This window comes from Paramormyrops kingsleyae, chromosome 8 (assembly GCF_048594095.1).
Source record: "Paramormyrops kingsleyae isolate MSU_618 chromosome 8, PKINGS_0.4, whole genome shotgun sequence".
NCBI lineage: Eukaryota > Metazoa > Chordata > Actinopteri > Osteoglossiformes > Mormyridae > Paramormyrops > Paramormyrops kingsleyae.
Window position 1 is genome coordinate 21,894,830 of NC_132804.1, and position 23,763 is coordinate 21,918,592.

A 23,763-nucleotide genomic window follows, 5' to 3' on the forward strand; every position below is an offset into this window, starting at 1 on the left:
TTAATCGTGTTTAAAATCCATCGATGTTTTTGGACTGTGGAGGGAAACCAGAATTCCTGGAGGAAACCTTACGATCACATAGGGAGAACATGCAAACTCCACACACACAGAACACTGGCAGAGACTTGAACCCAGGTGCCAGAGGTTTGGGGTGACAGTAGTAATCACTGCGCCACCCATCTACCACTGTGCCACTCATCTACCACTGTACCACTGTGCCACCCATCTACCACTGTACCACTGCGCCACTCATTTACCACTGTACCACTGCGCCACCCATCTACCACTGTACCACTGCGCCACTCATCTACCACTGTACCACTGTGCCACCCATCTACCACTGTACCACTGCGCCACCCATCTACCACTGTACCACTGTACCACTGCGCCACTCATCTACCACTGCGCCACTCATCTACCACTGTGCCACCCATCTACCACTGTACCACTGTGCCACCCATCTACCACTGTGCCACCCATCTACCACTGTACCACCCATCTACCACTGTGCCACTCATCTACCACTGTGCCACCCATCTACCACTGTACCACTGCGCCACCCATCTACCACTGTACCACTGCGCCACTCATCTAGAAAAATATATCTAAGGAAAGTAACAGCTGCTCCCCATCAAGCCAGCAGGTTGACTCTGTAGCTGTCATTCGTGTTCTAAATAATCCACTTGCCGTCAAATATTTCATTCGTGATTTTTCATTTGTTTCAGGAGATGATTACAGCTGAGGCTGATGATTTTTAAAATTGATTTATTGGTTTTTAAAAAATCAGATATTTCTTCATTCTTACAAAAAGAACACTGACATAATTTACCTGGCTGTCCTACCGAACAATAGAAAATGTTGAAATCTGTAAACATATATATCTCGCAAAGCAATCAAGTGCATAAAGTACAATAAAATGGACATTGGTGATCCACACTCACATCTGCAGCTCACCTTACATCAGAGAACAGATTAGACATACAATTAAGATACCACCCTTGCAATAATTTTTTAGCAGTTTATCAGAGTTAACCTCGAAATCAAATAAAGTCAAAATATATTAAGGAAATTCTACATCTCTCTGTCAGCTCTACAAAAACAATCACATTCACATGACACCATTCCCATAGATACCATCAAGCCATTTATGTCACAGATACATATCAGAACCAGGTCTGAAACATACATCATCAACAAAAATGTTTCCATTGCTGCTGCCAGTAAGGGGGGGGGAGTAATGCTTCCTACAGATACCCCCTGCAAATGACTCCAATGACACAATCATGAAACACTGTTATGCATAATAATGCATATATAATACATTATAATACAGACATAGTGAAATCCACCCTTAAACTCCATTGCAATGTGCATGAGGAATCGTAGGGGTTATACTGCATTGTACATAGTCTTTGCAAGCTTTTCGTGTTACCAAAAAGGTTTGGTCGTCTTTGTGTTATATGTTTCAACACATAAGGGTCATGGAACATGCATGAGGGCACCATGGAAGGGGGTGTGTGGCGGGAGAGTACGGGCAGGTCATCACCTAGCTGCCGGTTATTGTGTAAGTCTGCGCATGCCTGGGGAGGGGTGTGTGGCATGTGGCGCTTACTGGGGTACAGCATCACGCTCTGCCCTCTGGGGGAAACACTCTCAAGGTGACCTACTTTAGATCAGCGGTATCAGCATGAGGCTGCCTCTCTGCTGCTTTGTGCCTGAGCACCGGACCGTGGGCCAAAACCTGGGGCAGCCAAACGAAGCGTTTGAGTAATGAGGCCCGACGGCCAGGCGGTGCGGTCGGCCATCTTGGCCATGCGTGGTCCCCCACATTGCCCAGCCCGAGGAGACTCATAAAACCCAGCTCCCGCAACCCGCTTTATCGGATCTCAGATACAATTATTCACTCATAATGCATTTCATTTATTATCCCCGATTCTGGTTCCATACGTGTACTGACAGCAAATGAATTAGCCCGTTTGATGGATGCCCTCTGTTAGTGTTATTGTAGGAAGGTCTCAACGGCATTTATCCCACCATGTGTTTGACCATATATCACGTTCTGCTAATATAAGATGATGCACACAAGAACTACTGCTTATAATTCAGCTCGCATCAGACTATACAAGTCCATGTGGTTCATAAAAACTATTCACATTCAAACCGTTTGAGTTGATTCTGTTTAATATATACTGACACTTCATGCGGTTTATATAGGAGACATCGATTAAGACGAACCTCAGGTAATACGAACGATGAACGACACGAAAAAGGAGAGGAAAAATAAGGGCTTAATGACTTTCGTATGTGTGTCACATTTGTGAGAATTTCTCTGCAGATAAATATCCGCACAAACATTCTTGACAACATTCATAAATAAGTCGCGCGAGGCAATATTTTAAAAAACGTTCAATCAGAGGAGAAAGCAGAAGTCCAGCTTCGTTGTCCCAGTCAATGTTCAAGAAGATTCTTCTGTAACAGAAGAAATGTCTTACAAGGAGCCCACCGGGGAATTGCAGTTCGGAATCTCTGTCCACCTTCCGGGGGCCTCCCTGCAGAGGAGCCAAGATGGCAGCTTTCATGAATACGGACCTTCCTCTCCATGTGACGATAAATCATGGCGCTCATATAGGTTTGGGGACGGCGGCCTGATTTTGAAACACATGTCCAAGCCTCCTCCCTCTCATGTCCATCAGAGATGTTTCCAGAAGGTTTCCCCCTGTCTCGCCAGCGCCATTGCCTGGAGGTGCCCTTGGTGGGCTGCCGCACACTCAGTCTCCGCACGCCTGCGGCGGGGGGTGGGGCCACAGCAGTTACATCAGGATTTTCCCACAAGGGATTCAAAGTAGCAAAGTGCGGGGGGCCGGGGGGGGGTCTCTGCATCTGTCCTCAGAGGCCTCTGTTAGCTGCTGATTTCAGCTTAATCACCCACTCCCCCCCCGGGTTGCTGTTGTACAGGTCCAGCAGGTGGGTGTTAGGGTCCAGGCAGTGCTCACCTGCGTGAAATGACGACACCTCACTGCACTGCACCGTACCGCACCAGAGTGCGCGAGGGCTGTCCCGTTTCACGGGATGTGAGGAACACTCGCTACTGAAATGGGATATTCAACAGCTGTGCGCCAAGTGTACTTACCAATGTTCCCGCCCACTTCATAAATGGCACAGTCATGGTAGGTGAAGCAGCCGTTTCTAATGAGAACACGGTCAACAATATATGTGAATAAGTCAAGCGGTCAAACCTTTAGTTGTTAACATATAGGAATTAAAAATTCAGCAGGAATAACTACTGAAAAATCAGGCATGATTTTTTTTTTTAAGTAAAGCTAATTCAAATAGCATAGCATCTAGATAGTTAATAGAATTTTTGTGTTATAACAGAATAAATACAGATACATGGTAATTATTCATTCTGGTTTCATCAGATTTTGTATTTAAGATGTTGTAGGAATACTGGGAATGTAATGTGCACAGATCTGCTGATGTACCTTTTCAGCCCTTTGCCACTGTCAGAGCGGCACAGGTCTTGGTGGACCTGGGCCAGCAGGTCTGCTGCGCGCGAGTTGATGTTGAGGTGGACCTCAATGGAGCTGCTCAACATGTCGCCCACCTGAATCTTAACGGTTCGGCAGGGCTGCAGGGAGATGTAGGGGATTAACCCAAAGCACCTCACTAAAGGGTTCTACAGAACGTGGTTTAAGAAGGCCCATATGGTTAATCCAGTCCAGGCTAGTCTGGAGAAGGCAGCTTCCGGACTTCATATGAATTGTTTTTAACCGAGGAGATTCAAATTCAGGGAATTGTTTTGTTGGCCGCTGGGTGGCGATTCTTAGCTAAAGGCTGCTGGAGACAGACAGACTCGCCTCTGAGGAGGACTTCTCCGGCTTGTCTCGGCTGTCAGTGTGGATCTTCCTCAGGAGGTTCTTGATGCGCTTATCGTAGAACTGGTACCGCCGGCTGCTGTTCTCGTTCAGCTTGCGAACCTGGCTCATCAGGAAGTTGGGGACCTGTGACCCGAGACATACATTTTTATTTTAACATCCCCCTTTTTTTTTTTTAATCCAAAGCGACGTAGAATTGAGAAGATGGGGTCACTCAGTCCCCAGGACACCTGTGGATTAGGGGTGTCGCTCAGGGGTCCAACAGTGACCTGGCACCCTCCCACCCATAGTCCTAATCCGCCAAGCCACACACTGCCCCAAAACCCTTCAATAACACATCAACAACTACCAGACCTATCACCCGTATGGCTGATACAACTCATATATTTTTAATGTCTGTACCTTTGTACAAGTATAACTTCAAAACACTGCTATCTAGAAGAAAATTCTCAATTAAATTTACTTATCAGCTGTAGGAGTCCAAATATACTTGTGATAATTTATTAAGTTACATATTGATTTATGTGTAATGTTTTGTGCCTTTAAGAGTGTCAGAATTGCAAGGGAAGAGGTCATTAATAATGTGATTAGTCATTGTAGGATGGACCATATGGGTTTTTGACCTCTATCTCTCTCACACATTCTTTTTGAAGTACCTCAAAAAAAACCATTGTTATACGGAAACCTTATTAACCGTATTATTAAAGTAAATAGTTTTATCCGCGAGTGGTCTCGTGGATAAAATTTCATTTTTGTAGGTTGGGTGGGGGAGAGTAGAGGCATCAACCTAAGACACTATATCGAAATTGGAACTTTCAGCAGCACACGCAATGTGCACATATACTGTATCAAATCATTGAAAACAGCATAAATTCCATGAGGAAAAATATTAATGTTGTTTCAACATTTTGGTCTGTGGTATAATCTTATATATCTATAGCAGGGGTGGGCAATTTTATTCGCAAAGGACCGGTGTGTATGCAGGTTTTTGGGATAACCTGTAGGTCAGCTGTTCAAACCCAGGTGTGAGGACTCTTCAGCCAATCAGCCCTCTAATCCGTAATCTAATTAGGGAGTTGCAGTGAGAACCTGCATACACAGCGGCCCTTTTTGGATAAGACTGCCCACCCCTGATCTATATCCTCCTGAGACCCAAGGAAAAAAGTGTCCTTCAATTGTAGGTTATTTGTCTTTGGAGGAAATAAGACATCTTACAATTTAGATTTTTTCAAATTTATTCTTATTTTAATTTCACAGCATGTCCTCTTTAGTGCACAACAAGAATAAATACGTTTCCCAACATCAGTGAAAAAATAAATGCAAAAATACAATGTCCACTACAATGGACATAAATGAATAGGTGGGGTCTCAGGAGGGATATGATAGCTCTGGTACTCCACAGAAAAAATGCCTACCTGACATAAAGTATAAAGTTGCCAGGCCATACACAGTGGAGCAGGCCCTTACCGTCCAGAGGAGGTCCTGGTAGCGGATGAGCAGCCTCATGATGTCAGCTGCCCTCTCTGCCTGCCCCTTCTCCATGCCCTCCGTCAGCCGGCTGGGGACGGCCTTGTGCAGGAAGAGGTTTGGCGCCATGATGGTGGAGACAGCCCACAGGTTCATGCGGTTCCGCTTCTCCCGGGACACCACCTTACTGAGGAACTCCAGGAGCACCTAAGTGGAGGAGGAGGTGACGTCATGCTCCTCTTGCAGAAGGGGAACCAGCTCAAGGATAACAAAAAGCTAACAGGCCCGACTGCGCTTCGCGATCCTACTGCTCTAAAAATATCGGCAAAATCTATTGCCCGTATGAACTTCAAGTCAAGAAAGTTTCATGTTTTTAAATCAGACGAGGATCCTTTTTGTCATTTTTAAAACGGAAAACACATTCACTCGTGGCTTACGTTTCTCAGAATTTATGACTGACGTGGACGTAAGTCAGCCCCCATATCTTCAGGAGCCCAGAGGAGAGCTCTCAAAGACCTGCACGGCCCACTGTCACCTCCTGCTCCTCTCACAGAAGCTTAACTGCTGCTCCTAACAGTTACTCTCACCTTGGGTGATTCATCGTTATGAAATGAATCCTGTTATCTAACACTTACGTGGGAATCACTTAAAGAGTAATTCTAACAAAGAATGACAAACACACAACTGTCATTTATGACTCATTTTAGATACATATTATTTATCGGCAATATTTACTGTAGCAACATTTTGAAATAATGCTTATTTCATTGGATTTGTAAGTGATTATATGTCTCGGTTTTGTTTCCTTGAGTGCAGATGACTGGGGGTAGTTTGTAGGTTCATAACATTTCCCAGTGAGCATTGAACCAACACGTGTACTACCATTTACCTACCCAAATGCCAGGGATTCATAGGAAAGTGAGGACTTGCAACTGATCAATGCTGGATTTTTTTGGACAACGTCTGGTGCTAAAAATGAACTTAACGTAAGATGAAAGAGTGAAATTGGTTTCTTTCGCTGACATGCAGCCCCTGAGGAACATCCCACTGGAGGTGCGGTCATGAAGCCCGCGGCGTCTCCTCACACTCACCTTCAGAGTGTTCCTGTTGGCTTCCGGAAGCAGTATGACCAGTAGGTTCAGCATGTGAAGCTTCTGTTTCAGCTCAGGAATGTCTGGAACACAGCACACATGAGCGATGACTAGGCCTGCATTTCAATAGCTGGGAAAACCTCCCCGGTCCTCACGTATCGTAGGTCAATCTCTGTAAGTTGACATTTTGGATATTTTAAGTGGTGTCCCAATTCTCTGGGACATGAGTGACAGTAGCTCTTTCTATTAGAATCAAGTCACTACAATCCCTTTTGTGTACTACAAATGTAAAATAATCCACAGACAGTCATACGCTACAGTTTTAGCCATTCATAATAAAATGAGATTATTATTACATATGGTTGTATTTTTAAATGTCAGTTTGCTAGGTCTTATGCAGGTTTTATTGCTATTTACCTTAGCTAACATTAAACAAAGTGAAATGCGTAGCAGAGCAAGTTTAGTGTCTTTGTTGCTTGTCTTGTTTTGCTTTGATGTCTTACATGTAAATCCACTGTGGTGTTGAAACACAACACAAGCCATACTGATTCATTGTAAATTAGCTCAATTCTAGTGATTCGGTACCTTATTGAAGAATTTTTTTACGATCAAGGTGTAACTTTTGTTAATATTACTATTATTTGTTTGTTTGTTTTTAATCATTATTAGCTTCCATCCATCTTCTGCTCTTCAAGTACAGGATCATTGGATTATTTATTATGCTTCTTTGTTTTTGACTACATTTCGTTACTCTTTATTGCTTAGTAATTTTAACGAAAAGCAGAGACGGAGAAGTGAATACATTCCCGCATGTAGGCGTAGCCTGCCGGCGCAGACTCACCGCGCACGGCGCTGAACGTGCCGGCGCAGACTCACCGCGCACGGCGCTGAACGTGTTGAGGTACTCCGCGCTCAGCAGCGGCGAGGGTAGCTCGCGGATGAACTTCTTCAGCAAGGCGGCCGCGTCGTTGGGGCTCACCTCATCCCAGTTGAAGTCCCCAGAGTAATAAGTGCCCTCCAGTTTCTGCTGCAGCATCTTGGAGCACAAAAAAGACAAACAAACAAACACAAGAGCTGCAGTGGAATGAAATATTTCATACTGATCACGCCCCTTTGTTTAGTGTTCATTTATTTTCTGGAATCATTACAGCCACCTGGGTCTGCGGGCATGCAGCAGCCCTGCAGTAGCCACTACTCAAACTCAAATACCGTGCTGCCACCTAGTGGCCACCATGTGTTCAAGCGCTGTACCTAAATGTAAATGGCGGGCTTGTGTAGACCATGCTGTCTGTCAGTTAGCTAAGCAGCTTCAAAGGCAGATTGTTTAGTTTATGTACACGATGATTACAATGGGTAAATGAAACAGACAGATAAACAAACAGAGTGATAGAAAGAAAGAGCTAAGGGAGGGATGTTGTAGAGGGAAAAGTGTTGCTTTTCAAACTGTTCTTTAACAAGATCATTTTATTCTTTAACATTCATAAATATCTGTGTCAGCTTCTGCCAACGAAGCTCATTTTGATTTTGAATCTGAGATAAACAGTGTTAAGGTATTAAAATGTCACTTTTGCCGCAGTGTCCCACCTTAATCCTGGACTGGGACCCTGGAACTCGCAGGATGCCCTCTGAGTCGATGCCCTTCTTCTCCAGGAAGGACAGCAGCTGTGAGAAGGACACGTTAGACCTGATCGAGCTCCTCCGGCGGCCGAACCTTCATTTCAACACCCGCCAGCAGAACAACGTTCTGGTCAATGCTGTAGCACCACTGCAATTAATATTAAGCTGAAACTGCGAAAAACCAGGTCGTGTGGGATATAACTGTTAGCTATGCACGTCGCTCAGCTGAGTGATTCTTTAAATGCAAATGTACATATTTATGCATTTTTACAGCTGCTAATTACAGTGATTTTCCCCTTGAAACGCCTCCAGGTTAAAAACCTCGTGTGGGAGTCACCCTGAAGGATGTGCTTACTGCCTGCAGGACGAGAGGGACAGAGGTACAGGGCTTCAACTTCTGATCGCTCTCCACCAGCATGGCCAGAGGAACCCCGAAGAGGGCGCCTTCTGCGATGGGAGACACGCCCGGGTGAGAGATTCGCGTGAGCACAAGGTCGCCCCCTACAGGCAGCTCCACCCTGTAGCAAGCGGGGCACTGACCTGGCATCCTCCTCTTGCAGGTCTTGTGCCTCTTGACCTCCAGCTCCAGAAGGTCGCACAGGGCGGTCATGTCGATGAGAGCCAGCTGCCGCACCTTCTTCATGTCCGCTTGGGACAGGTCCTGGATGTGGGTGACCCCCAGCCGACACTGGGGGCAGATCACCTTCTGTGTGAGACAAAACGTGCACCAAACACACCAGGTCACAACCACAGCTGATGCACATGCACCGTGAACAAAAATCTGTAAATTATTCTGTCATTTTTTCCCCCAATTCTCTCCTCAAAATCATTTTAATGACTTAAATTTGATATATTTAATTACAATACATAGTGATTAGCATCATGAATGCACCTTGTATTTCAAAATTCCATTATTTTTAATTACAGACCTCGTTATTCAATCGCTGGTAAAAACCTTGTTATCTCATCATTGGTAAGTTAATTAGATTTCCTATTTATAATGGGAGTTTTTCATTTGGAAGCTTCATGGTTTCCATAGTCTGGAAATGGTGTGTGGACAGAGAGGATTGTGGGTAGCAGACAGCTGCTTACGGGTAGAGTGCCGTCATCTTTCCTGCGGGAGGTGCTGTTTTGCGGCAGCTTGGCCTGTTTGAGGAGGATGGCTGCCTGTTCGCAATACGCAATGTCAGTGATGAAGATCTCCTCCCTCTGAGTCCCTGCCTGCGGCTCCACACTGATGGCTGAAAGTCATGCAAGGAGACAAACACCTGTAATGAGTTCTCATCCTCAGTAGGGGGCAGCATAAACACTACTACCGCTAAATAAAATTCTACATATGGTCGCCATTAGATGGCAGCACCGAGTTAATAGATATTCTGATTCCCGAAAAAGCTGGTAGGGCTTCCAGGTAAAATAAGTAAATGAGTTTTATACTAGATGTTTTACAAATTCACAGTGAAAGAATTGAGAAAATTTCTCAGGGACCATTCAAATTAATCTTCCTGGGTGGCATGCAGAAGTTGATATATAGTACTGTGCAAAAGGCTTTGGCAGTCAAAGGAAATGTTTAAAGCTATAAATTGTATAATTGTATCTGGGTGGTGTAAAAGACAATTTAGTATTAGAACATGTGAAAATTAACAGTAACAATAAAAACTAACAGGAATTTCTTATTTTCTTCAAAAACGTACTAATATCTTGCTGGATGTCTAGATGAACACCGCTTTGGTTCCCAAACCTCTCCTCAGGGGCACCTCTGCCGTTCCATGGATTTATTAAATTTTATCATGCGCTCACTTAATTAATCAAATTACTTTAAAAAGTCACTGAGGTATTGATTAGCCAAACATGGTGTGCTATTGGTCAAATCAAAAAAATACACGGGTGGATTGGACAGTCGCTGCAAATACTGGGGTGACTTTAGGAGAGGTTTTGAAATGGTTAAGCTGATAGACTTTGACAGACATAATATCATAGTTTTACACCAACATGAAGATCATTTAAGCATCACTTTCTTTGACTGCCCAAGACTTTTGCACAGTGCAGCGGAAGCAGACAATTAACATTTAAATCTTTGCAAATGACACCAAAGCATAACTAAGAAGACAGACAGCTGCCGATTAATTCCCAGCCTGAGCATTCAGTAAGATAATCAGTGATGCATAACCTTACATGAACATTGTGTATGATGTACATAAAGTCTACTGCTTATCTTTGTTTTATTTTAATTGTAACCATTCATTCACTGTATACACTGTCTCACTGTAAGCATTCTGTGTTGTATGGGCCTGTCTACATTTGTTTTTGTATATCTTATAGGACAGTGTTTCCCAATACGATCCTTGGGGACCCGCAGACTATACATGTTTTTGCTCCCTCCCAGCTCCCTGGGAGTTGTAAGGGAGCAAAAACATAGACTGTCTGCAGGTCCCTGAGGACCCTTGTGTTACCATTTGTGTCACCAACAAAGACACCAAAACAAATTCCTAGTATATATAAACAACTGGCAAAACAAAACCAGTTGCGGTTCTGATGTGGTCCAGACCGACATGACCTGGACGGCAGAGGGGGGTGTAGTTCGTACCTGTTGGAGGGGTCTCCATCCTGCTCTCAGGACTCCGATGCTCAGCGTACTGAGATTCCGGCACAGTGGTCTGGGAGGGGAAGAAAGACAGACCACGAAATAAAAAGGTTATCTTGAAAATGATTATCCGTTATCCTTTCTCTGCTAAAGCGTTTTTGTGTCTTATCAGCTCGGGGGGGGGGGGGGGTGTTGAATTCCCGATATGATCTTACAGACATAATCTTGCAATTTCCATTTCCATGAGAGACAATGGCTGACCTTTGAGCGAGTGATTTTCTTTATTCGATATATCTGCACTGTGACAGGGCCTAGGGGGACCGGATCCTATCAAGGCAGCTTTGTCGGGGGCCAGGCCGGCTACAGAGGAGACCCCAGACCTGGTGTAACATGCCTCGTGGGAAGATGACCGTCTTCTCAGCTGCTGTTTGTACTTACTCTACCAGGGGATTCCTGTGCGATAAAATGCAACTTAATATTCAATTCAATTCCATTTTATTTCTATAGCATTTTCTCCAAGGGACACTGTCGCAAAGCACTTTACACAATCCTGGGCCAAAGCCCCTATAGTGAAACACAATGCAATAAAAACTCCCCCAGACAGAGTGGGAATCCTATAATAATATGATGCATGACAATCTGAAAGCAATGCCTTACTGGCGAGTTCTCTGAAGCAGGGGTGCCATAAAGGGGGGAAGTTAGGGCCCAAGTTTTAGGCCCCAGACTGACAGGGGCCCTAAAAAATTCAGGGACACATTTAGATGGGGTGGGGACTCAACATGATATGCTTTCATGTGGCCCAAAGTCTGTACTGGTGTCCCTGTTCTGAAGCTTCTACCATGAAAGCAACTTACAAAAGGATTTGTGGATATGCCTGGATTGCTTATTGAAGCAAATCATGTTACTCAAAGGTACAGCAGCAAGATCCTCCTCAGCTGGAATCAGCGGCCAGGACTCAGATCACCAGCCTGAATGGTTTGGCTTTCATGTGAGAATCAATCAATCAATCAATCCATCCATCCATCCATCCATCCATCCATCACCCACTCATCCAGTAAACAGATTTGAGGATATAACACAGTATAAATGAGCAGACACTGGACCCTCAGCTGGCCCCCTTCCCAGCCTGTTGTGTCATACCGGGGCGGTGAGTGGGGCAAATACGTCCCGCACGTCCCGCGGCGAGGGCTTGTTCCTCCGGCGCAGGGAGCAGGTATAGGAGTCGAGGCGGCGCTGCACGGCGGCGGCCTGGGTGCGCGTCAAGGTGGACAGCAGCACCGCCTTCTCCACGTCGTCCTCGTGTCCGCCGTCGCCGCCACTGATCAGCGTGGACAGCCCGGCGTCCTGCAGCCACTGCACCTCCTGCTCGCCCTCTGAAAAATGCCCCCACCCCCGCCAAGAACATTCAGAGTCATGGTGGGGGGGGGGGAGCGGGGGAGTTTCTTCAATGAATTATTGCACTTGGTTCTGTAGGTCAAAGTGTGGGTAACTAATTACTAAACAATGGAGTTGGGACAGCCTACCACAGCACAATGCCAAACACCAGGAGTGGAGCAATGAACAGTGGGCGGGACTATTGAAGCCTGCCAATCACTGCCTGCTTTAACCCACTTCCCATTGGTTATTTTACTGGCTCCTATTGGGTTAACCCAGTCAATAATTGGCAAAGTCTAACTAGAAGAGTGGACTCTACACCGTACCGATGGCCAATGATTGGTGTATTTACCTGCTCTGCTCCGGCCCTCACCTCACCTTCTGAGTTCTTGGAGTCACGCCGGGCGCCGTCCGACTCGCTGTAGGAGCCGCCCTGCCGGATGGTCTCTACCTCGCTCCAGAAGGAGTCCAGGCACAGCTTATCCGGGCGCGCCGGGGATGGCGTGAGGTCAGCGGCGGCCTGGTCCTGGGAGCCGGCCCAGGCCTCCACGTTCATCTCGGAGTGGCTGGAGCGTCTGTGAGGGCAGAGGAATGTGGTTGTCGGGGGGGGATTAGTGAGACACCACAGTACTGCTGGGTGGAAATGAGCTCAGGGTACAGGTAATGTAAAGTTAATGTACAGGTCACTGCCTCTGCCCCACTGCCATCCCCTCCTATCTGGCCCACTGTCATTCCTCTACACTGCATCTGCCCGACACTGCATAATCCCCACTGCCATCCCCTCATACTGCATACTGCGTCTGCCCCACTGTCATGCTACATCTGCCCCACTGCCAAACCCCTACTCTGCACCTGAACCACTGCCTTCCCCCTGCACTGCATCTGCCGGGTGCCATCCCCTTGCACTGCATCTGGGTGGCTGGTTGGCAGGCATATACCAGTGACACACCAATTCACAGTTACCCAGTTAAGAAAAAGCACAGGGACCCCTCCACACACTCATATTAATAATTTCACCAGTTTGTATGACCTTTTTCACTGCTCCCTCTCATGTGAGGTAGGGGATCCACATACACGTGTCATGTTTACAGAACAAAAACCTTCCTGATGAAAAAGCTTACAGACTAAAGTCGAGCGACAGATAGTGATCCAGAAAAACGCAACCAAGGGAATAAAATTAAATCCAGTGAGTAACTCTCCCCATTTCATCATTATCTGATCTGAGATGCCAGAACTACTAAACCATAACACTCAGAGCAAACATTCCTGTATTAACACACCCTTTAATCCATGGAAATTACAAATGTGCTTGCAACTGAACATCAAAAATGCGTGGCAATCGAAAACTTCACTTCTGGTGTCGTTAGTGTTCTGTCCGGGTTCCACGGCTTCCATCTTTGCATGGTTTTCCGTCTCTTGCTAACTGATTCACACATTGTATCACCCTAAAGCCATTCGGACAATGAACCAACCTTTCCAATGTTCTTCTAACTTCCTCCCTTCTTTATATGACATCTACTCAGCGGACAGCATCACTATTTTTACTACAAACACAAAAGTACATACACAAGGAGTACATGCCATTCTCCCATAGTCTGTGAAAGACCCCAGATGTCAGGGCTACTGTACACATGACCCATTGAGGAGACCTGGGTGGGCTGTGTGTGGATATGCCTGTGATCAGAAGGTTGCTGGTTCAAATCCAGTAGCCTGGAGTGTATCACTGCTAGACCCTTAAAGTGCTGCAGGCAGGCTGGCTGACCCTGCACTCAGACCCCAAGCTTTGCTCTCACCTCTGTATGTGAGTAAGATGGGATATGCAAAGACCGACAAATTCCTATGTTGTTGTACAAATGGGAAAATAAAGAGACCAGGGTGGAATGTTCCGTTTAGCTTCTGTGCCCATCAGCTTGGCTGGGAGGGATGTGCAATCATTTATCGATGGATCTATATGCTCAAGGCCTGAGAACTTCATTGGTTCTGATGTGACAGAACCACACCAGTGAAAGAGCCCACACCTCTTTTAGGCTACTGCTGGGGTCCCCCCCCACACACACACAATTACAGTGCCTCTATATAGCCAATAAACCTACAATATTGCACACCAAAAACAGACCTGGTGAGCAGGACCAGTCAATCCTAGGTGACATAAGCAACTGCCATCAGCTGAGAGGTGCTGAGCCTGTGAACTGCTGAAACAGTTGTGTGTGTGTGTGTGTGTGTGTGTGTGTGTGTGTGTGTGTGTGGGGGGGGGGATTATCACCTTATAAGCCAAAAGTCGAAAGACAAATCTTACGGTGTAAACAAACATACAGTTTAAGGTCCCAAAGCATCAATCAGCGAGAGAAATTAATCATCCAGATTGTCAGCAATGTCAATTATAAAAAAGCGTTACTTTTTTTGCTTTCAAGTACAAGATAATCAGAAGAAACTATTCATATTTTGAAGTGAATTACAGAATTGATATAAAAGACATTTATGCAACTCATACTCTTCATACATTATTCTGTATAATATACATATATTAGTATATATATATGCAGTGTATCCCTTTGAGACAGAAAAAAACACACCAGTTTATTACTAATAATTAGCATCTTTGTCAGTTCAGTTCTAATTCAGTCTGCAGCATAAACCCAAAGGTGCGGTTCTCGTACCTTAGCTAGCTGGATGCGAATGTGGATCTCGAGTCTGCGCAGAACTACCAGGCTGCGCCGCATTCTTTGCCGAAACTGCGCCCCTGTCCACACGCTGCCTCATTCTCACGCGTGGGCAGCGCAGCCACCCTCGGCTCGGCAAACAGGCCAAATCCACCCCACTCACCCCCTCCAATCTCCTACTTCAGCCTTTCGTGCATTTTGAGTCAAAAAAGCAGACTCGATTTCGTCCTTTTCCTTAGAACTACGCGGGTTAGATGTTCAGAACCTGGAAAAAGACTGTGATGAGCAGAACGGTTCGTCAGTCGGTCCAAACGATATTGATATGTGTGCCGCGGAAACACTGACTCAAACCTGCCCGTTTCCCCCTCCATCTGATTTCCAGCCATCATCCCGGGTTGCTGAGATTGCATCACACAACCTGAAACATTACAGCCAATTACCGCTGGTTTCTAAAAATAGCCCTTGTGGAGCTTCAGAGAACAGGAGCCAAGCATTGATTGGGGATGTCAAAGGAGAACATCAGGAGGATGCATCCTGAAACGTCTCAGTGTGCAGCTCGGGGATTCCTTGTTTGTGTCTAGTTTTCTGGGAATGAGAATCAAAAGGCTTAATTTCAAATTGCTACATGGGTTTCTTTTAAAAAAAAAAAAAAAAAAAAAAACCTATTTGCAATCAAATGAAAGTCTTGTTTGACTCTATGAACAACCGAATGAAGCAGCCTTTGTTCTATGGTCTGGCCGGAATTGCAAGTTCAAGTATTGCCCAGTTTTAGTTTGATATTCAAGAAGGTCAGGTGTGTACCATCCTTGCAGCCCAGCACTAAGCCACCTCCGACATGCTGGCAATCAGACCTCAACCCCAACGGTCCGCTAACAGCAAAGTGGCCATTCAGATATCCTGCAGCCATCTGAGCGACAGAAGGGGAATTTCCACTGCTGCATCTCAATGCCTGGTATGTTCACACAAAGCAGCTGAGTCCCAGGGAGAGTTAATGCCCTTTAAGAACGTCGCTACACACAGACCGAGGTAACTGCGTAAGGCGACGTCAAGCAACCATGACAGCAACGTCACGGGGCTCCCAGCAGCTCCTGAAGGAACGGTGAGCAGCTTCACCATCACCAAGACAGCATCTGGGACCAAGACTTCATTCCTCAAGAGCATTACATGAAAATCCTCTGAACGCTTAAAGAGTTCAGGTACCGCGAAACTTTAACTTAAGAATCTTGCGAGATCCTGGCAAGATCAAAAGCCCGACCGACACAAAGCTTCTAGAGGAATACGTACCTAAAAGAGTCCGCGCCAAAGGAATGCGGACACGGAGTGCACCGACCGGACGAAAACGGTGTCCACACTCACCTGGCAACCCCTCACGACACCATGTGACCTTCCAAGACTGCGTTTTTTTTTGTTTTCCGCGAGCCGACGAGCGCTCACCTGGCCCCCGGGCGCTCGCTAACCCTGCCGGCCAGCTGCAGCAAGGCCTGGGAGGCCCCTCTCCCCCACGGCATCCTGGTCTTGGGACCACCGGCGCGTCGCGAATGGCAGGAAACGACAGCCCGTCTGCTCGCCGGCAAGCTGCTTCCCCCGTATGACTGTCTCAGGGCGTAAACACATCGCGAGCGAGGACAGCGCCGCGGACGCGTCATATCCTGCCACAGGAAAGGAGCGGGCCAGGGGCAGCGGCCAAGGGGCAGCGCTTCGACATCACTTCCACTGGGGAGGCTCGTTTTGGGGGGGGGGCGGTAGCAAGCTGGCCCTCGCTTCCACCAACAGGCACTGAATATGGCTCCCTATGGGCCCCCCCCCTTTACACCACCCACACCGATCCAGCAAATACTGAGCGGGGCGATCCAGCACCCACGGATGCACCACTCCACCTACTGATCACCGTTACCATGCCAACCAGTGCTGTCATCTCTGTGATTCTGGGCTGGACACGAGACTCCTGAAAATGATATTAAAAACAGACGCTGCATGTCACTTCACCACCTAAACGAGCGCTTCCTGCTACACTGGCAACCTGCAACCCAGTAAATCCGCCTAAAAATGGGTCAATTCGCTTGCACGCTAATTCACCCCTCTGATGGTGTTTGTAAATCACAAAGGATTGTGAGGGTGGGAACTTTGGACCCCAACTGTTTGAGTTTCTGTGGAAAAAGCCTTGGAAATTCCTGAAAGATGATCATCACAAGGTGTTCACACACTCCGTGCACAGGAGGGACTGCAGCATGTCAAGAATCGCGCATGTGACCGACAAGCCACCCATTCAAAATGTCAATAAACAACTGCTATTCCTTTAAGATGCATTGAACGACCCTGAAGGCCAGGATGTGCGATGACTGAGGATCCCCCGGATCGATAAGCCTGCTGTGCCACCCAACTATTAGACATGCCATAAAAAATTGTCAGTAAGTCAAGTCACTCTATTTTCATTTCACACGCGTTTCTACAGACCAGTATAATATAATAACAGCCAGAAAAAGGAACAGCCGAGAAACAAACACCGAACAACAAATACTGACAGGAGAATAAAGGACAAAATAATAAAAATAAAAGAATTAAAATGAAAATAGAATAAAAAAAAAAAAACAGGATACAATACACAACAATGACGCAGTGCAAATAATACAAGTAAACAGATGAACGGTGCCCTTTTAAATGGTTGGGGAAGCAAGAGGAGGACCGAACATCTGGAGAGCTAGTCACACATGGCCTCAGCTAAGTGATTTTTCAGAGGGATTACGTTCCCCCTGCAAATGGCAGCTGGTCCGAAACCCAGGGGAGCCTCCCCCCCCCCCCAGTAGTCTGCCCCCTCCCAGATCAGAGATTAAGTGGCGGCATTGTGACCAGGCTGCTGCTTTGGTGTCCAGGCTAATAAAAGCATACAGGGAGAAGGGCGTGATCTCGTACAGCCATGTGACCTAAGGGGGCCTGCAAGGTGAGGGAGGCAGTGTACCTGCCTCGACTCTTTAGGATCCTCATCTCCATAGAGGCACTCCTCCAACCCTACCTGGGGGAGACAGTGTACCTGCCTCGACTCTTTAGGATCCTCATCTCCATAGCGGCACCCCTCCAACCCTACCTAGGGGAGACAGTGTACCTGCCTCGACTCTTTAGGATATTCATCTCCATAGAGGCACCCCTCCAACCCTACCTGGGGGAGACAGTGTACCTGCCTCGACTCTTTAGGATCCTCATCTCCATAGAGGCACCCCTCCAACCCTACCTAGGGGAGACAGTGTACCTGCCTCAACTCTTTAGGATATTCATCTCCATAGAGGCACCCCTCCAACCCTACCTGGGGGAGACAGTGTACCTGCCTCGACTCTTCAGGATATTCATCTCCATAGAGGCACCCCTCCAACCCTACCTGGGGGAGACAGTGTACCTGCCTCAACTCTTTAGGATATTCATCTCCATAGAGGCACCCCTCCAACCCCACCTGGGGGAGACAGTGTACCTGCCTCGACTCTTTAGGATCCTCATCTCCATAGAGGCACCCCTCCAACCCTACCTAGGGGAGACAGTGTACCTGCCTCGACTCTTTAGGATCCTCATCTCCATAGCGGCACCCCTCCAACCCTACCTAGGGGAGACAGTGTACCTGCCTCGACTCTTTAGGATATTCATCTCCATAGAGGCACCCCTCCAACCCTACCTGGGGGAGACAGTGTACCTGCCTCAACTCTTTAGGATATTCATCTCCATAGAGGCACCCCTCCAACCCTACCTGGGGGAAATAGTGTACCTGCCTCAACTCTTTAGGATCTTCCTCTCCATAGAGGCACCCCTCCAACCCTACCTGGGGGGGGGGGGGGGGGGGCTGCTGTTAATTCTGTGTAGGTTTTAAAAGTAAAAGCGCCATTGTGGGTGAGAGGCACTCATGACACGTTGACGGGCGGGTTTCCTCACACCCGTCTTCAGACGTGTGACGTCTGGCAGAGTGTGACAAAAGTACAGTACATTTCCATGGTGCCTCTCTGGAAGCTGAACAGTCTATTTTAATCTGACCTGGAAATGCCAGTTATACTAACATATTACTATTGTAGAGTGCATAGTGAATGAAATGCATACATTCAATACTAGTCCTTCGCCATTGTCTGGGTGGAAAAACTATCAGGGTTGGTCATTTACAGCAAGCTCACATAACCATATACACATAAACTCATACACACAGTCTCTCTCCCTCAAACACACACGTTTGTATTCACATGTTTGTGGGGACCGTCTATTAATTTCTATGGGAAAAACAATGATAACTCCTACCCAGCCCTAAACTTAACCATAAGTAACCAAGCAAAATACAAGTCTTTTGGCATTTTTAGTTTTTTGATTGCATTCACAGATCTTTGTAGAGACCTGAAAAATGGTCCCCACAATGTAATATAAACCTAATCCACACACACACATACACACACAATCTGGTCAGGGATGAACCCAGGAATGTGCGTATGGTATATACTGTGTCCAGTTCATGGCCACCACCAACCACAGCCCATTGTGAGAGCTTCCCACAGGCCACGGGTTTGAGTCTGGCAAACCAGTGCAATCCCAGGCCATAGACTGACGGAACGCATGCTGGCAGCAGGGTTTAAAGCCCCCACGTCGACAGACAGCCGACACCGTCACGCTCATCCCTCCATCCCTCTGCTGGATTGACCAACAGAGTCACCTGGATAATCCCAGGGAAGTCCGCGGTCCTGCCTGTGATCGCAAAACCTGTCACCATGTCCCCACCATCACAGGGACACTTTTCTTTGATTATGGGGATTAGAAGCATGTCTGATCACACAAATGTCACCCTAATGTCGTTTATTCACATGTACATTGCTGACACGGCTGTACAAGTCAAAGCACAAATTACATAATGAAATAAAAGCAATAATAGTAGTAACTATTTTTAGGTATTTTTGACCAGTTAACTGGAGAAACTGGAGACTGAGGAGCTAAAAGACAGAGTCATCTGGTTATAAATTTGCTATCTTAGCCAGTATACTGCCACCCAATGTGGTATTCATCTCACAAGCTGCACATGAAAGGTGAGTGATCATTTAATAAAAATTTACAGGACCAGACAGAAAAGCAGACAAACATCTTCAAGTCTTGCCACAGGATCTCAGTCAAATTCAACTGTGGCCACTATAACTTCAGGTTATTTGACAGCCGAATCATCGTCCCAGTCTTTAGAAGGTTGATCCATGCTTCCTCCACCCCCCTCAAGGTCTTTTTCTCCTCTTTATACTAAGACCCACAGCCCTTGCTGAGGAGAATGACACCCAAGGCATGAGACTGCCTTTACCACACTTCATAGCATGGATGATGCTCTCAAGGCGATGGTCTGCATCCACTGGGATGATGCTCTCAAGGCGATGGTCTGCATCCACTGGAATGATGCTCTCAAGGCGATGGTCTGCATCCACTGGGATGATGCTCTCAAGGCGATGGTCTGCATCCACTGGAATGATGCTCTCAAGGAGATGGTCTGCATCCACTGGGATTATGCTCTCAAGGCGATGGTCTGCATCCACTGGAATGATGCTCTCAAGGCGATGGTCTGCATCCACTGGGATGATGCTCTCAAGGCGATTGTCTGCATCCACTGGGATGATGCTCTCAAGGCGATGGTCTGCATCCACTGGGATGATGCTCTCAAGGCGATGGTCTGCATCCACTGAGATGATGCTCTCAAGGCGATGGTCTGCATCCACTGGGATTATGCTCTCAAGGCGATGGTCTGCATCCACTGGAATGATGCTCTCAAGGTGATGGTCTGCATCCACTGGGATGATGCTCTCAAGGCGATGGTCTGCATTCACTGGACCCCCAAACACTGGGCAGGCCCATATTTAATAAAAAAAAAAAAACGATTAGGCCAAGAGTATTTCTTGCATATTTTCACTCTTCAGCTTGGCTTTTGGCAACTTCACAGCCAGATTTCATGCTGGCTTTATTGCAGAAACGGCCCTCTTCATGCCAGTTCTTTGTGAGCTGTTGTGGACGTGCAGACTATGAAAGGCTGGAGGTATTTCAGCCATGCGTGTTGGTATTTTGAAGGCGTTATTCAGGGGAACAACCTGTTCTCTGCAGATTCTGGATGGTGCCACACGTGTCCACACTTCTGAAGTTCAATTTGCCCCATTCGAGGGTTTTACACACACCCCTCCCCCAGCCTGAGTCTTCCCACAACTTACGTTATCCGAAAAGCTGCTTAGTCTGTATATAATCAAAAATATTAAAGTCAACCGGACACAAATAAACTTCATTTTATTTTAAAAATGTGGGCTATGGGAGAGTACTGTCAAACAGAATCAAACAAAAAATGTTTAAATGACATTAAATATGTCAAAGTCACCCACTAACACAGCAAGGTGTGGTTCTTCATACAGACACTTATATGCTATTTATTTACATTTCAGAATAAGCTGCATATCATTACACTGAACCAAAGCGATACCATAATCCACCTTGTTTCTAACCATTCAAATCACCTCAGCAAGAAACCAGGCTGGGAAAATCAACAAAAGATGAATCCTGCAGACTTTGGGTGGATACCAGCAGCAGACGCACGGGAAGCACTTGCTGTCCGTCTTTGTTTTGTCACGTTATGCTACAAGATCACGCGCGCAATTCTTGGCATTTCACTTCGAATATGGTTGTGGCTGCCATATAAATACTCAGGCTGTTGTGCATTATATACGTCATCAGACCTCTGTGAGGACAAAACCCCTTTAAAAGCACTTAATTTAATTATATTGCACTCTGCATCGAATTCTTGATTCTGCCAAATGCCGTATTTGTGAGCTTTTGCCAATGACACAGTGAATGTACATTATTTGTAATCGCGTAGTACCACATGACACCAGATCGCAAATTCTTGTAATTTAGTCAAAGGCTGTAGGTTTCACGGTCGTTAAATTTAATTATTATACGTAATTAAATTACACGTAACGGCACATAATGGCCTGTGCAGGTGTATGGGTAGACGGTGCAGAAATCGTTTTCCTCACGTCAGTGCATCTTCACTCTAGACGGTGTATTGCTTCTGAAACCGGGAATACTGATCAATGCCTCCCAACCTGGCGGGAGTCCTAAAGAAACAGCGACCGCATGCCCGGTTACAGAGACAGCGTCCATGCCATCCGTGCACAGTGGAGCCCGCAGCCTTCCCCACAAAAGAAATGTGGCCATAGCAACAGGTCTGCAGCCCCTAGCAACCCGCAACGCTTTTCAGGACGGCCGTTAAAAATGCTAACACATCAACCCTGAATGCGTATATTCTTCCAGATTTAAAAGAAAAAAAACTGTCGCATTGGTGCCGCTATAAATTAAACTGCAGGGTTACCAAGAAAATCCAAAGCCAACCAATTTATAGCAGAATATTCTGGTGTCAAACGGAAGCATGCACAAAAGGTACAGCGCGCCAGCAAGGACAAAAAACGAAAAAGATGCAATAACAATAAAAACGACATGGCTGAAACGATAAGAAGAATAACGACTTACTTTTGAAAGCTGCATTCGCCACGGCGTGTGCATGCAAAAGCTTGGGCTGGTGGTGGAAAATCCTACCCGTGACAGTCAGGCTGCGAGAAACAAAGCCTTGGACCGCCAGATGGGCTGGAACTGCCATCACGTTACCCAAACCTTACTGTGACGTCAGGTTGCCTTTGACGGCCGGTTCGGCCTTTTGGACCGGAGCAGGTGCACCGCTACTTACGCTGCACCCATTTATCTGTACCTATATATACATACACACAGTATATATGCATTTACAAAATGACGAATTCTGTGTTCTGTGTGCAATGTTTATATATGTAAATTCTGTAGATATATTAAAATGTAATACAGTATATCTATAGTCCTGAGAGAGTATTAGTCCTCAGAGGCAAAAGGTATATTACTTTGTCTACTAGGAACAGGTGAATCGCTTTGTTATTAGAAATAACAGGATCGGGAATTAGACAACTATGTGAAGAATGTTAATATCCATTTTAGGTTAGGTATCGATTATTAATTTTTACAGCATTACAAAATATATTTTATATAGTGTTTATCGATAATTATTGGAGCAGTAATTGCTTCTTCGAGACCTTTTATAGCCTTCTCTTTTAACCAAAGCTGTTTCTATACAATAAAGCAAGATTGCCGTATTAACTACTATAGTTAATTAAAATTAATTAACAAAATCTAATCTTTTTAAATTAAATATTATTGTATGGCAATTAGATTAAATTTTAATGTCCTTTCGTTTCTCTCTGTCAATCAAAACCCAGTGGTGAATGGATCAATATTCAATACAAATCACAAGACATACAATATGTTTTCTGTTTCATTTATTGCATTTGTAATATTTTACTTTAATTGCAGCTATACGAGAGCGCTGTGTTTCAGCACAGAAAATCTGGTGTAGCTACTGGGAAGATTTTCAGCTTGGGAGATAAAGCTTTAACAGTCTTCCTGTTTTTGTTTTCTTTTGCTTTCTAGTTACGTCCCTGCAAGACAATTGGCCGAAGTCGAGATATTGCTATGAAGCAAGGGCAGTAAAACAAGCCCCTTGTTTCCTGCCATTGTTTGCCCAGAGACTTAGGAGCGTGAATCCGCGCGCCCACCCCTTCTGCACGCTCATTCTGATCACTTTATATTTGGTTTCCATGGATACAGAGCTCATTCCAGCCCTCTCGCTCCTGGATGGGAGACCCCATAACAGAGCCGAGAGAGTGATTCAAATCACCGGAGAGTGGTCGCTTACACTGACAATCAAGTCCACCCTATCACTCTCTCTCTTTCTCTGTCACACACACACACACACACACACACACACCTATATGCGTATCTCTCGGTAATGGAGTAGTTTGGTATTGGGGGGGACACAAAAATCTGAAGGTGAAGGTCTATTAAACGAATGAGGGCGAATGAGGCCAAATTAAATAGCCCCCCAGTCTAGCCTCTTTAGTGACCCTTCTCCCATTCATATTGCTGCTATATATAAAGACATGTGCATGATGGGTGTGTTTGTGTGTGTGTGTATGTGTGTCTGTGTGTGGGATTAAGGTTGCCATGTTGCGGGATTAGAGTTTTCCCCATAGAAATGAATGGAGAGT

The 23,763-nt window shown here is 46.0% G+C and overlaps 1 protein-coding gene across 3 annotated transcripts; it reads right to left on the minus strand.

Moving 5' to 3' along the window:
* Positions 1-748: 748 nt before the first annotated feature.
* Positions 749-22,305, minus strand: arhgap40 (Rho GTPase activating protein 40). Of its 3 annotated transcripts, XM_072715471.1 has the most exons (16): positions 16,100-16,429; positions 14,663-15,083; positions 12,384-12,580; positions 11,772-12,004; positions 10,635-10,704; positions 9,143-9,291; positions 8,591-8,756; positions 8,406-8,497; positions 8,018-8,095; positions 7,310-7,469; positions 6,434-6,516; positions 5,343-5,549; positions 3,858-4,001; positions 3,483-3,628; positions 3,131-3,186; positions 749-2,993 (listed from the first exon to the last, which is right to left on the minus strand). In XM_072715471.1, the coding sequence occupies exons 3-16, from the start codon at positions 12,559-12,561 to the stop codon at positions 2,887-2,889; spliced, it is 1,869 nt and encodes a 622-aa protein (XP_072571572.1). In that variant the 5' UTR covers positions 12,562-12,580; positions 14,663-15,083; positions 16,100-16,429; the 3' UTR covers positions 749-2,886. The 3 variants fall into 3 exon arrangements, with proteins under 3 accessions (XP_072571572.1, XP_023651271.1, XP_023651270.1); XM_023795503.2 differs by lacking the exons at positions 14,663-15,083; positions 16,100-16,429 and adding an exon at positions 22,166-22,305; XM_023795502.2 differs by lacking the exon at positions 14,663-15,083 and having other exon boundaries at positions 16,100-16,430.
* Between the last annotated feature and the right edge of the window lie 1,458 nt (positions 22,306-23,763).